The following is a 12612-nucleotide window of genomic DNA, read 5'->3' as shown; positions in this document are numbered from 1 at the left end:
ACCCCCCCCCCAGGACTCTGACATGGGCGGCAGAGGGGCTGGAAGGAGGCGCAGAGGTCGGGGGTGGCTGAGTCCAGCCTCGGGCATGTTGCGTTTAATGTGGCCCCCAAGGCCCGATGCCCAGGTGAGAGCCGCAGCCGGACGTCGTCTCTGCCCAGGTGATCCTGACCCCCCAGGTCCCGAATGCTCGCTCCCTCTGCCTTCTGGGCGGGGGACCTGACGGGGCAGGTCCGAGAGACAGACTCCAGCCTGCTGCCCCGGAAGCTCCTGAGAGCAAGGGCGAGGTTCAGCCATCTCGTTCCTGTTCTGGGCGCCCAGTGTGTGTTAGGTGAATGGCTCACTTGCCGGGTAAACACACCTGGGGAGAGCGTTTTCACCCCAAGGAAGTCCCTTTAGAGCAGCCCTGCCTTGGTCCCGGCCGATGGCTGGTCCCCGGGCCCCCGCTTCCTCTGTGTCGCAGCTCACGCACACTGGCCTCCACTCGTGTCTCTTTGGAAAAATAAATTACAGGGAGAGATGTCAGCAAACTGAATTTCAGAAAAATAAACCTCAAACGCTCTGAATGTCGGCGGGTCAACAGCAGACCCCCTGCAGCAGGCGCGCCCTCAAGTCCTGGCACACGCGTCGGTGTTGAGCCAGTCTCTGTGATGTGTGACTTGCAAGGTCTTGAGATCAACAGTGTTTTTAAGAAAATGGACCCAAGGGGCCTTTCGGTGGCACCAGGTGGACCTCGGGGACCCTGTTCGCGGTAAGTCCGGGCGTGGCTTCAGCTGCCACTTCGAGTACCTGGATCCAGGAAACGGCTGCGTCGTCGCACAGGGGGCGGGGAGGCTCAAACGCAGACTCGCTCTGGATGCTTAAATAAGCACGAAAAACAGGCTCTGTAACTAAGCAGAAAGAAAATGCATGAAACAATAAGGGCGTCTCTGAGAATCTCCAGCAGGGACAGAAGCAGGCAGAGTGAAGGCTCTGCAGCCGGGAACAGCCCCCCTCAGATCTGCCTGCTTTGGTGAAGCCCGCCATCCCAGCCACGCTGGGCACACGCCTCGCGGGCGACACCCAGGCCGAGCTCTGCCCGCGACCTTGTACGCCAGATGCGGCGGCTGCAGCTGCTCTTGGTGGGATTCTCCTCTGTGCCCTGAGCTTGCACCCCGAGTCTGGGGGAGACGCACCGTATCTGAGGGGCGGCGGTCATGTGCCCATACCCTCGCTCCAAGAGGGTGTGGAAGGGAAACCGCCACCGTGTCGCCCTGTAATAGGTGTCCGTCTCCGCCTCTCGCAGCGGACACCACCACCCGAGGCCCCGAGGTGTCAGTGAGCCAAGCAGATGACAGAGGCACCATCACAACACAACGTGAAAATGAGACATCCTGGGGCGGCACGTTCTGGAGAACAGTTAACACGCATGTGCTAGTCACCTGTCTGCCAGAAATCTGCCTGAGGTGCACACGTCTGGGGATTCACTGCACACACCTGAGACGTACACGCATACCTGTAGACTCTGCACCGAGGGCCAAGACCCTGCTCCAAGGAATGAAAGGAGAGTGACGTAAATGGAGAGACACCGTGATGGAGCCTCGGCACGGTCAGGCTGCTAGTTCTCCCCAGGTTAGGGTGTAATTTCAGCGCAACCTCAGCCAAAACCAACGCAATTCAAAGCAACCTCTGTTTTTAGAGAAACTGACAGGAGGATTCCAAAACGTGTGTGAAGATGCAAAGGACCTTAGGAGAGCCAGGACACCCTTGACAAAGAAGAACCAAGTCAGACGCCTCTCGCCATCTGATTTTCCCAGCCCCAGACCCAGCCGTCTCTGCAAGGCTCCCTGCTTCGTTTTAGGAGAACGGCATTCAGAATCCTGGGTGGGGCACCGGGTGTGCTCACGGCCAGCTCCTCAGCGGGCAGAGCCGGCGTACGTGCAGGTGTTCATCGTGCCTTCCCGTCCGCGTCTGTTAAGCTAAGCATGAATCCATACCGATGTCTCTGGCTGTAATTTGACACGACGTGGTTCGGTCTGGCTTTTCTCCCTCCCCCTGGTTATCTGAACAAGACATTTTGCAATTTCCCTTGAGACCTCCTCTTTGAACCGCGGCTTGTTTAGAAGCCTGCTGTTTAACTTTCAGATTCCTGGGGATTTTCCAGAAATCTTCCTGTTGCTGATTTCTAGTTTAACTGATTATGGTCCAAGAACGTATTGTGTATGATTTCTATTCTTTCAAATTTCTTAAGGTTTATGTCCCAGAACATAGTCTGTCTTGGTGGATGTGCAAGGGGCCCTCGCCTGGGGAAAGCGGATTATGTTCTTGCGGGTGGGAGGCCCTCTGTCCTTAAGACAGAGTGAGGGTGGCGTCGGGGGACCAGGGCTTCTCAGCCTGCGTGCGGCTGGCGTCTGGGGCCAGGTGGCTCTTCTGAGTTGACGGCTCTCTGTGCACGACTTTCAGCAGCATGTCCGGCCTCTACCCACCAGGTGACAGCAACTGTGACGACGGAGCGTCTCCAGGCGTTGCCTCACATCCCCTGGGAGGTGAAACCTCTCGGACTAAGGGCCACGCAGATCGACAGAATAAATCAGCGTGCGGGAGAGTGGCTCTCGCCATCAACAGGTAGAACTTCTGCTCGTTAAAGGACTAAGAAGAAGATGAAAAGGCAGACTGCAGGGTGAAGGGAAATATTTGAAATGTGTATCTGACAAAGGGTTTCACGCAAAATGTATACAGAACACCCACAAAATAAAACTACGAAGACAGACTGATGGGAAAAAATGGGGAAAAGCTAGGGAAGCCACTCCACGAAAGAAGACACACGAGTAACCAACCACCACGGCACCAGCCCTTAGCAAGCGGGAGGTGACCTGAGCGAGGCTCCCGCGGCTCGCGCTGCGGCGGGCGAGCATGACGACAACGCAGAGGGCTGGTGAGGCCGAGGGCGCAGCCGCGGAGGAGAGGCGTCTGTCAGAGGCCGCGCCTGAGGTCTGCGCGGCCCACACACGGCAGCTCTGGCTCGGTTAGTTAACGGGGTGTAATGGGGTTAATTTTTCTGTTCCATGATTTCTATTTTAGAAAAAAAATTAAGTTCTTTCTGACGACTTCACCAGTGTTTGTTCTTTTCAAAAAAAAAAAAAAAAAAAAGAAAGTAAACACTTGAAATGTTTTGTTTCAGGCAGAATCTGACGTGGAAAAATGGGGTCCCTCCGAGAAGCCCTGACCCCCGTCAGCTCCCCTAGGAGTGTCCCAAGACGTCCTACCAAACTCCTCAGACTGACCTGGGAGCCAGGTCCCCGACCCCGTCCAGGCCTCTGCGGGCAAGTCGACTACAATGCTTATTAACATCAACCAGATGCCCGCGGCGCGCCAGGCTCCACCCTCCACGCATTGTGTAGAATGTTCTTAATTAACATCCGCAGACTCTGTGAGTTAAGTCCTGTGACGTCCGCGTTTTGCAGGTGCTCACAGAAGTGGCATAGCTTGTCCAACGTGACACATGAGCCGGGAGCTCAGCCGGGACCTGAACGCAGCCGCCTTCACGGCCGTGCCCGCACCAGCCCAGGCTGCGCTGGGCGCTGCGATGTGTCCCCCGATGGCTCTGCTGGCCACTGCACTGGCCCTCGCTCTCTACAAATGAACATTCAGGTCGCCTCACCACCCAGCAAACTCACAGCCTTTCCAAATTACCCCGCATCCCCTCCTCTCTGACAGATTCGGAAAATTGTTCAAAACCGTCCCATCCACCACCCTTTTCTCACCTGCCCTTCCTGCAGTCGGGCCCAAGTCCTCCAGGTCGGTTTCCCCACTACCTCCCACGGCCCCAAACCCCCCCGCCCCCGGACCACCAGGACTTCCTGGCGCGGGGCCTCTGTTCCTGCTCCAGAAAGTCTGCAGGGTTTAATGAGCCTCTTCCCTGCAGGGGCTGCTGGTCAGTAAAGGAATAAACGTAGAAAGGAGGGCACAGCTCAGAGGTGGGTGCGTGCTTGGCTTGCACGAGGCCCTGGGTTCAATCCCCGGGACCTCCCTAAAAAAAAATACTTTAAGATTTAAAAAATAAGAAGAATAATAAACGTGAGGAGCAGAGGAACAGGCGGTGGAAGGAGGCGCCAGGGTTGTGAGGGCGGCCCCCGTCTGTCCGTCTGTCCGTCCATCCCCAGAAAACTCACAGGCTCCTGGCAGCTGCTCCTCCAACACCTGTGGACGCCGGCCGCCTCCTCTCCGGGATGCGTTTCATCTCCGGGAAGCGAGGCCCCTCTTCCAAGAGCCCTCCTGGCCTTAGAGGACGAGGGAAGAGCCTGATGCTGTGTCTGTTCCGCCTTCGGAGCCTCTGCAGAGGCGGGAAGGGTCCAGTCTCCCCGGAGAGGGTTACGCTGGGCCCCGTTCTCCACGTGGCGCAGGGAAGACGCCACGCTCCTGCCAGTTCCGTCAGCTCCACGTGTGAAAACAGAGGGACGCCCTCTGCATCTGGAACAAACACGCTGAGTTAGAAAAAAAAAAGTTTTCCCCTATTTGTCCTTCATACACGCTGCCCAGCGTCCTCGCTGCTTGGGTGATGGGAACGCAGGGGCAGCGTGTTTTGTCTCAGGGCTCGGGTGTGTTTACACGGGTCCGGCAGCTGAACGCAGAGGCCTGGTGAGGCGTGGGTTTGGTTACGTGGATTTGTTTTCACCATGACCTGAAGTCACAGAAGAGGGCTGTGGCCTCGGTCCAGCCGCCGGCTCTCACAGCTCGCAGGCGGGAAGGGGAGAGCTGGAAGCCAGGAGCCCTCCCGACGCGCCTCCTTCCTCGCTCGGCTCCCGGAGCAGGTTCCCGCCTCGTGTGCACGTGTGACTGTCGGACGTGGGCACCGCTCAAAGGGGAAAAAACTAGAAACCATGTGTTTGCGTTACTCTGGAAGGCTCTTTGTGGTTTCCTCTCAGGAACGTCTGCGCCACCGGAAAGTCTGCACGTGAAGGTCTGCGCTGTGCCTGGCACCCGGGTCTGCAGTAGGAATCACCATTTTGAAGAAATAACTGAGGGGCCTGAAGGGAGTTTCAGATGGTGCTGGTGCCCGAGGACCGGCTGCTGGGGAGGAGCGGGGTCCCGGGGCCCGGCCCTGTCCCACGTGGGACCCCTGGTCTCTCTGGCACCTCCGGCCTCCCTGCTGGTTGTCAGTGTCCAGGCCGCGGCCGTGAGGACCGTGGGCCTCCTCGGGGGGGGGGGGGGGCGGCGCTGAGCCGTTGTCATAACAACAGGTGTTTTCTATTAAGCGTAATAGGCTGAAGTTGGGGCTTTTTTTAGTTTAAAATGCGTGGTACTGGAGGACCAGCCTCTTGAGGTCGCCGATCCCGTGTCTCGGCAGTGCACTCTTGGGGCTGGAGGTGTGTGTCCCGGGGCCAGACCGCCGGGCCGCTGCGCGCTCCGCGCTCACCTGGGGGACCTGGGCGGTGCGGGTGTCGGTCGTCCTGTTTGCACAGCGAGGCCACGAACCGGGTGGGACTCCTGCGAGCACTGGGTGGGTTAGCACATTGCCAGATGCTCCCAGAGTGCCCAGCATCGCCGCGTGTAGCAGACGTTAACTGCTGGGAGTCTGCGTTTAAAAGAAAACAGCGTGACTAGCTTCCTGCAGAGGCGAGTCTGCTTGCAGTGGCTGCCCCGCGTTAGAAGAAGGAGAGCAGCGGGGATCAGAGGCGTGTTTGAACCGCAGAATCACACACACATGAAACCTCGGGCTTGCCCAGCGCCACCCGGGGGCACTCGCTGGCGCTCTGGGGCTCCAGGCTCGGCGCTGGGACCTGCGCACAGATGTAAAGGTGACGGAGCCACTTTGAAAGACTCCCAGACGTTGAAGAGGGTACAACGGTGAGAAGGCAGATTCCTCCGAGGGGAAGCGTTACGTCAGAAGGAAACGAGACTCCGTGCTGGCTGGTAAACTCGCCGTGTGAAGTCAGCGGTTTCAAGGAAACACAGAGGAGAGGGAGTTTCTGTTTTTGCAAAAGCAAACGTGGAGCCAAGAGCCTGAGAGCCCGGGCAGCCCCCGGGGGTGCGACGCGCACGCCCGCACGTGCCGTGGAGCTGGGCCAAACACGCGTGCAGACGGGGCAGGCGATGGTCACGGCCTACCAGCCCGGGCCCACATGCCATGGTCTCGGGCGCTGGGGGTGGCCACACACCTGTCTGTCTCCAGCCCCGGGGCCACGGAGGAGCCAAGGGACCCGCTGCTGGGCCAGCCCCCGGCCCGGACCCCCACCGGGACCTCCTGCCCGCAGCAGCGGGAGTGAGGGGGCGTCAGGCAGAGACTTACATGTCTTCACACGCAAGATCAGAACCCGCTCCAAGCTCACTTCTCCCCCATTTCCTTTCCTTTCTCTCTCTCTCTCTCTCTCTTTTTTTTTTTTTTTTTTTTTGGTCTGTTTTGAGTGGAGAGGAGGGAAGAGCTGAAATAAACCTACACTCGGTTTTAAAACAAAGATCATTATTATATTAATTTATAACGTGAATTGTATTCTATTAATAGCTAAAAATAATTATTATTACTTTTACCCGAAACATTGACTTTATAACAAATGAGCTTCACTTAATCAGAACTTGTAATCAAGCCCCATTTTTTCTCTGCTGCCCATTTTTAAAGAAGTAAGTCAGAGAGGAAACGGTTTGCATCAAGAGTTCACTCTGAAGAGCCAGGAACGTACTTTGGCCGAATACGAGTCAGAGTGAGCAATCCCGTGTTCACACACGTGTGTGCACAGGCCTGTGCCGTGATCCTGTTTAATGGTCCCGTTGTGATCCAAACTAGGAAAGAAGAGTAAATTAATTGTTTCTGTCCACATTCTGTCTGGGTCAGATAACATGAGTTCTTACTGTTCTGTGGAAACACTGTCATCAGAACTTGAAAGGAGCTCAGTCAGCCAGAAGTGTGAGCTCAGCTGAACCTGCGGTCTGACCGGCGTCCTCGAGGTTTTCCCGTACGTTTAACGTTTTGCAAAATAACGAGAAGGGAGACCAGAGGACTTTGACTTTAAGGCTATTTGGGGGGAGAAAAAGATCATTTTGATAACAAAATGGATTTGGTTTCTCAGTCTGCTCTGCCTGGATTGTGTAATCTGGTCAACTACACGTAAGTTGGAACTGGAGGCATGGCTTGTTTTCACCTTTTGTTTTCCTGCGTGTGTGAAGCTGCCAGAAGCCGACGTGATTTTCATGAGACTCGGGTTTTGAGCCGAGCCCACTGTTGCGCTGGGTGAGTTCCCCGTGCCTTCAGCTCTTTTTTTTTCCGGTGTGGAAAGGTCCCGATTTCACTACCTGGTCGTAAGAAGTCAGGCTTGAAAGCAGGTTCAGAACAGCCTCTCTCGCTGCTTCTGATGCGACGCACGTTTATGAGCGTGTCTGTCAGGAATACTTACAGGGGGCAAAGGTACCGTCACAGGACGAGGTTCTGCACCGGCCTCTGGGCGCTGGGTCACACGGTCCCTGCAGAGATGCTCACGGACGCCTCTCCTCTCCTTTCTTGCAGCCAGAGCTACCTGCCAGCGGCCAGCGACGGGCCAGCCGGCCACAGCCTGGACCCCTCTGCCAACTACAACTCCCCGAAGTTCCGCTCCCGGAACCAGAGCTACATGAGAGCCGTTAGCACGCTCAGCCAGGCCAGCTGTGTGAGCCAGGTCGGGGTCCCTCCCTCCCCTGCCTGGGACACTGGGTCCGGCCGTGAGCAGAGGCGAATTTCCAGCTAGAGCTGTCTTGGGGGACCACAAACCCAGAAACTTTACTAGATCAGTGGGGCATCTCTACCTGTCTCATTCCTGCACCCTCTCCTCTGCGTCCCTCCTGGCAGAGCAACCTCCTTTCCTGCACCTCGTCCCCCTCCCCACGTGGAGGGTCTGCGTCCCACCCCAGGGGACACCCAGAGCCGCCCAGCACCCACTGCTGAAGTTCACAGGGGTTTCTGGGGTCTAGCAGCTCCGGGCAGCCAGCAGGATCACCTCCCGGGTCCTTTAGGGTGCGTGGGGGCGGGGCTAGTTTTGCTCGTCCCCAAACCTTCCCCTTGGCTTCTTCCTGCTCCAGGAGAGGGAGGCCCAGCGGGAGGGACCTCAGTGTGTTCCTGGACCTTCTCCCCCCCTCCCCACCAGAGCGTGCCCTCGACCCATTCAAATCCTCGTCACCCTCCGTCCCCTCCCGTGCCTGGTCCCCAGTGCTTCCGTGACCCAGAGCACCTCGAGTGTGCCGGGGATTTCAGTCTCACACTGGGGCCCCAGCGTGGCTGTTTTCGCGGGAGTGGGTGGGCCCTGGTGTCGGGGCAGCTACGCCCGCTCCCTGGGAGCGAGGCGCCCGGTTCTCAGCCCGAGGCCACCGCGGAGCTCTGCTCTTGGCCCTGGCTGCTTTCTTCCCGGGCTGGCATCTTCCTGAGGTCGCCGGCCCGCAACAGTCTCCACGTTTCCTTTCTCTTCCTCCATTCGGATGATTCTGGCAACTGCCCCACTTTCCCAGGAACCAGGGGAGCTCAGGGATGTGGGCGCGGGGCCGGCACCTCTGTGCAGAGGGGGCCTCCCTGCACCCTCCCTGCAGGAAAGACGTCCCCTCCTCAGTCTGGACCAGGCCCTTGTCTCCTTGTCTCTAAAAGCTGTTTCAGTGTGATCGCAGCCCCTCTCTGCGACATGCGCACTTTTTCTAGTTGTGGTAAAATGACCTTTCTAAGCGCACCAGCCAGTGGCACTGAGCACATCCACTTTGCTGTGCAGCCGTCCCCACTGCCTCTCCAGAACTGTCTCGTCTTCCCAGACTGACGCTGTTCCCGTCAGACCCCGACTCCCCCCGCCCCCGCCCTTGCCCCCACCGTCTGCCTCCTCCTGTCTGTGAGTCTGGCCCCGCTGGGGCCCTCCTGCGAGTGGGCTCACACAGTGCTCGTCCTTACGTGTCTGGCTTACTTCATTTCCTACCAGGTCCATCCATGCCGCCCAGGGGTCAGAATTTGCGCCCTTTTTAAGGCTGAAAACTAGATCGCTGTGTGGATGGACCACATTTTGTTTATCCCTCGTCCGTCAGCAGACACTTGTGCTGCCTCCAGCCCTTGGCTGCTGTGAATAACACTGCCGTGAACACAGTGTGCAGACACCCGTCCGTGTCCTGTTGTCAACTCTTGTGTAGCACACCCAGGGCCGGCGTTGCTGGCGACAGTGGTTCTAACAGCGGCTGCACCTCACTGCCCCGCGTGCCCTGTGGCGGTGTCCGTCTGACCCCCGGTTAGCCCGCAGCCCTGTGCCCCACCAGGACCGTCACCTTCTCGCTGCTGTCCCAGTCTTCCCCTTGGCTTCTCTCAAAGCAGTTTTTGGTGATTTTCTGAGTTTAAGGTTCACAGAAGAAGTCAGGTGCTTCAGACCACACCAAGTGCTCACGCCGCTGGCTTAACGCCTCCTGGGACACCTCCAGTGGGCTGAGCCGTGGCTTGAATTGCAGAGCAAAATACCCGCTTTTCCAAATCTCCCTCGAGCAAGTGAACACACCCACTCTCGGAGAACAGGTCACTTCAGTGCCTGTCTAGGCCAATCTGAAGTCCTTCTCAGCAACTTGTTAGTTTGGGGGAACGAGTCACCCTCGTTTCTAGACCCTCCCTGATCAGCCTTGTAGCTGGGGGCGCTGGCCGAACGGGCCTTCCTGGAACGTCCATCTCTTGCTTGTGAAAGGCCAGCTGGAGGGCTCTCTTCCCGACGGAGGCACCCCCGGCCCAGGGCGGGTCTGCGGCCCGGGCGCCACTGGGACCCTGTGTCCAGGGGCCGGTGGCACGTCACTCACGCTCCGGCCAACCTCCGTCGTCCCACGTGGCTCCTTGACGTAAGTGGCGTGAGGCAGCCTGAGACCCCTGGATGCAATTCCGCAGACAGGAGAACTCACCGAAAGGCACCCACACTCCAGAAAATGTCAGGTTTCGAGCCAGGACGCGTGCCGGGCGTGTCTCCCTCACTAGGTACCCAAGGCTGTCAGGACAGGATGCCATCACTTGTCTGCCCTGAATCCCTGCGTCTCTGTCCAGCGCCAGACACTCTCGAACCATTTGGATGAACACAGCTGCCGTTCGCTTTCCTGTGGTCCTTTCTGCCCGACCAAAGGCCCTCCCTCTCATGCTGGGCTCCGGGCAGGCAGTCCTGCTTTCAGTCCCCTCTGCACCTTCCGCTGGGCTCCACTCACGCAGGCCTTGTCCAGCGAAAGGGAGGGAGCTGTTGTTCCAGCGCATGAACATCTCAGGGAGGAGCCGAGTCCACGCGTAGGTCTGCGGTTAGAGGTGGGCAAGCGGTGTCTTATCCCTACGGGGGGGAAATCTGACTTTTTAAACCTGCTTTTACTCTGAGAACAGTTAGGGGGAAAGAGTTACTCTGCCGATGAGAGCAGCAGCTCTCTGTCTGCCTGTTACCGTGCCCCGAGTGTTCAGGGGGGCGGGGTGGGGGGGGGACGTTTAAGCAGTGGGAGGAATGACGCCAGTGGGTGGCTTGGCTGCAATGGGACCGGGTGGCGGCAGCCATGAGGACCGGCAGGAGGAGGGACTGGGACGCGGGCGAGCAGAGGCACTCCAGGGGGAAGAAGCCACCTGCAGGTGGACACCTGCCCCAGGTTTCCGGCTCCCGGGCAGGGGGCAGTGGAGGCCCGGCAGGCCGTCTGGGGCTGTCCTGGGGCCTCTGCCCAGGCTCCGAGTCTGTGTCACCTCCGGGGCCTCCCAAGAGCCTCGGCCCCGCGTGTCAGCACCCCCACCTGCACCCCACACCCGCTTACGCCTTAACCTAGAAGGTGCCCCCAAGGGATGTGCCCTCCGCACAGTGCACGGGGTGGGGCCTTTATCTGTGTCCCGTCCCCCCACTGGCGAAAACCACCCCCAACCCCACCCCTCAGGCCTGGGAGTGGCCGCACATCTCCAGCCCAACTGGGGCTTCCATTCTTAAATTCCCATTCCGTCCCCGCCCCGCGGGCCGCAGCCTTGTTTCAGCCCTATAGGTCGCTGTGTCAGGTTCCCATCTGGAACCTCCAGACTTCACTCTGCGAAACGGACGCGCATCACCACCTAGAAACCCGGAGAGCATGTCCGCCCCCACCCCCACCCCCGCAGACGGCCAGGCCCCTGCGTGCACGTCTCTTAGGACCCCTCCAGTCTCCAAAGCCTGATCGTTTCTTTTTAAATACAGTTGTAACTTTTAGGTTCCCAGGGTGACTGTCCCTGGAAATAAGTCTCAGGGCTTGAAAATAATTCCTTCACCGACTGAGCTACCGGGTGGGGCAGGGATGCGTGTGCCCCAGACCTGGAAGCGACGCCAGAGCGGGAGCTCCTGTCTGCGCCAGCCGTTGCTCTCCCGCCTGCGCGGGTCCTCTCCCGGGACGGGGGCTCGAGCTGGCTGCCGGGCTGTGCTCAGTTTCCACGCTGTGAGCAGGAGCAGAGCAGAAGCAGCTTGTGCCCCTGCCCGTGGTTTGCGAGCACAGCCTCGCCTCCTAGAGCCGTCTGTGCCGTCAACACAGGGGAGATGAAGGTGCCGTGTGGGAAACAGAGAGGAAGGGATAGACTAGTATTTTGAACCACGTGCTACACATTTAAACAACCGTCTCCCTTAAACATGGTGACGACGGCCCGCCATCCTTTACAGCTCTGCCCCGGGGTTGGGGGGCCCTAGAGTCCAGCGACGTCTTGGCATTGGCGTTCACCTTAGTGTTTCCCCAAGTGTAACGATCCCCAGTGTGGATTTCAGGTGAACTAGGCTGGAAACGAAGACGGTAAGTGAAGACGGGGTGGGTTTCAGTCTCTCTGGTCCTTCTGCGGCTGGACCTGGCCGTCAACCTGCTGTCGCTCGTTTCAGATGAGTGAGGCGGAGCTCAATGGGCAGTTCGAGTCCGTGTGCGAGTCCGTCTTCAGCGAAGTGGAGTCTCAGGCCATGGACGCCCTCGACCTCCCTGGATGCTTCCGGACGCGGAGTCACAGTTACCTCCGAGCCATTCAGGCTGGTTACTCCCAAGATGATGAATGTATCCCCGTGATGGCCTCCGACATCGCCTCAACCGTCAGGCCCACCACAGGTAACCTCCTGGGGGTCAGCGCCCTCCTTCACCCACGGCAGCGACTCCGTCCTCGAGGCTGGGAGCCTCCCTGGGGGCCGGCGATGCCGCGGTCCTGTCTGCAGCGGAAACATCTCTCATAGATAACCTTTCTTTTTCTTAGAATGAAATCGATTGATTATCAAGGTTCTTTAAAATAGTCAAATAGATTTTTCATAAGATCGTATTCAAGAAAAAAAATGAAGTGCTGACATTTGGAAGGTGGTCATTTTAAGGACCAAATTTTACTAATTGCAGTAAACTTCGGCCAACCTGCGATGACTCCTAGGGTCCTTGAGCCTGGTGTCTGGCCTGGGTCTCTGCAGCTTGGTCCGCAGACCCCATCTGAAAGTGCGATTCAGCGCTGCAGAGCGAATCGACCGTGGATGTACATTCACGGATCACCTCAGGCCGGGCCGGTTCAGGGGCACAGTTCCCATCGGCTCTTAGGGAAAACCACGTCCACCCCTTGCAAAACGTCCCACCCGAACTAAGCATCACTGCCTGGTATCTCGCCGCACGGCCACCGTTTATGTAACATGATGACTAAACGTGGCTGGAGGCGCCCTCAGGACAGCAGGGCCACGG

At 58.2% G+C, this 12612-nt stretch overlaps 1 protein-coding gene across 1 annotated transcript in view; it reads left to right on the top strand.

Moving 5' to 3' along the window:
- The window catches only part of DLGAP2 (DLG associated protein 2), a 440996-nt gene that overhangs the window by 393736 nt on the left and 34648 nt on the right, over nt 1–12612 (top strand). Inside the window, exons 8-9 of the mRNA XM_064477626.1 lie at nt 7475–7622; nt 11790–12006. Of these exons, the coding sequence (XP_064333696.1) occupies nt 7475–7622; nt 11790–12006 (365 nt within the window). The remainder of the gene's footprint in view (nt 1–7474; nt 7623–11789; nt 12007–12612) is intronic.

This window comes from Camelus dromedarius, chromosome 22 (genome assembly GCF_036321535.1).
Source record: "Camelus dromedarius isolate mCamDro1 chromosome 22, mCamDro1.pat, whole genome shotgun sequence".
NCBI classification, from domain to species: Eukaryota; Metazoa; Chordata; class Mammalia; order Artiodactyla; family Camelidae; genus Camelus; species Camelus dromedarius.
This window is presented reverse-complemented; position numbering and strand designations above follow the sequence as displayed.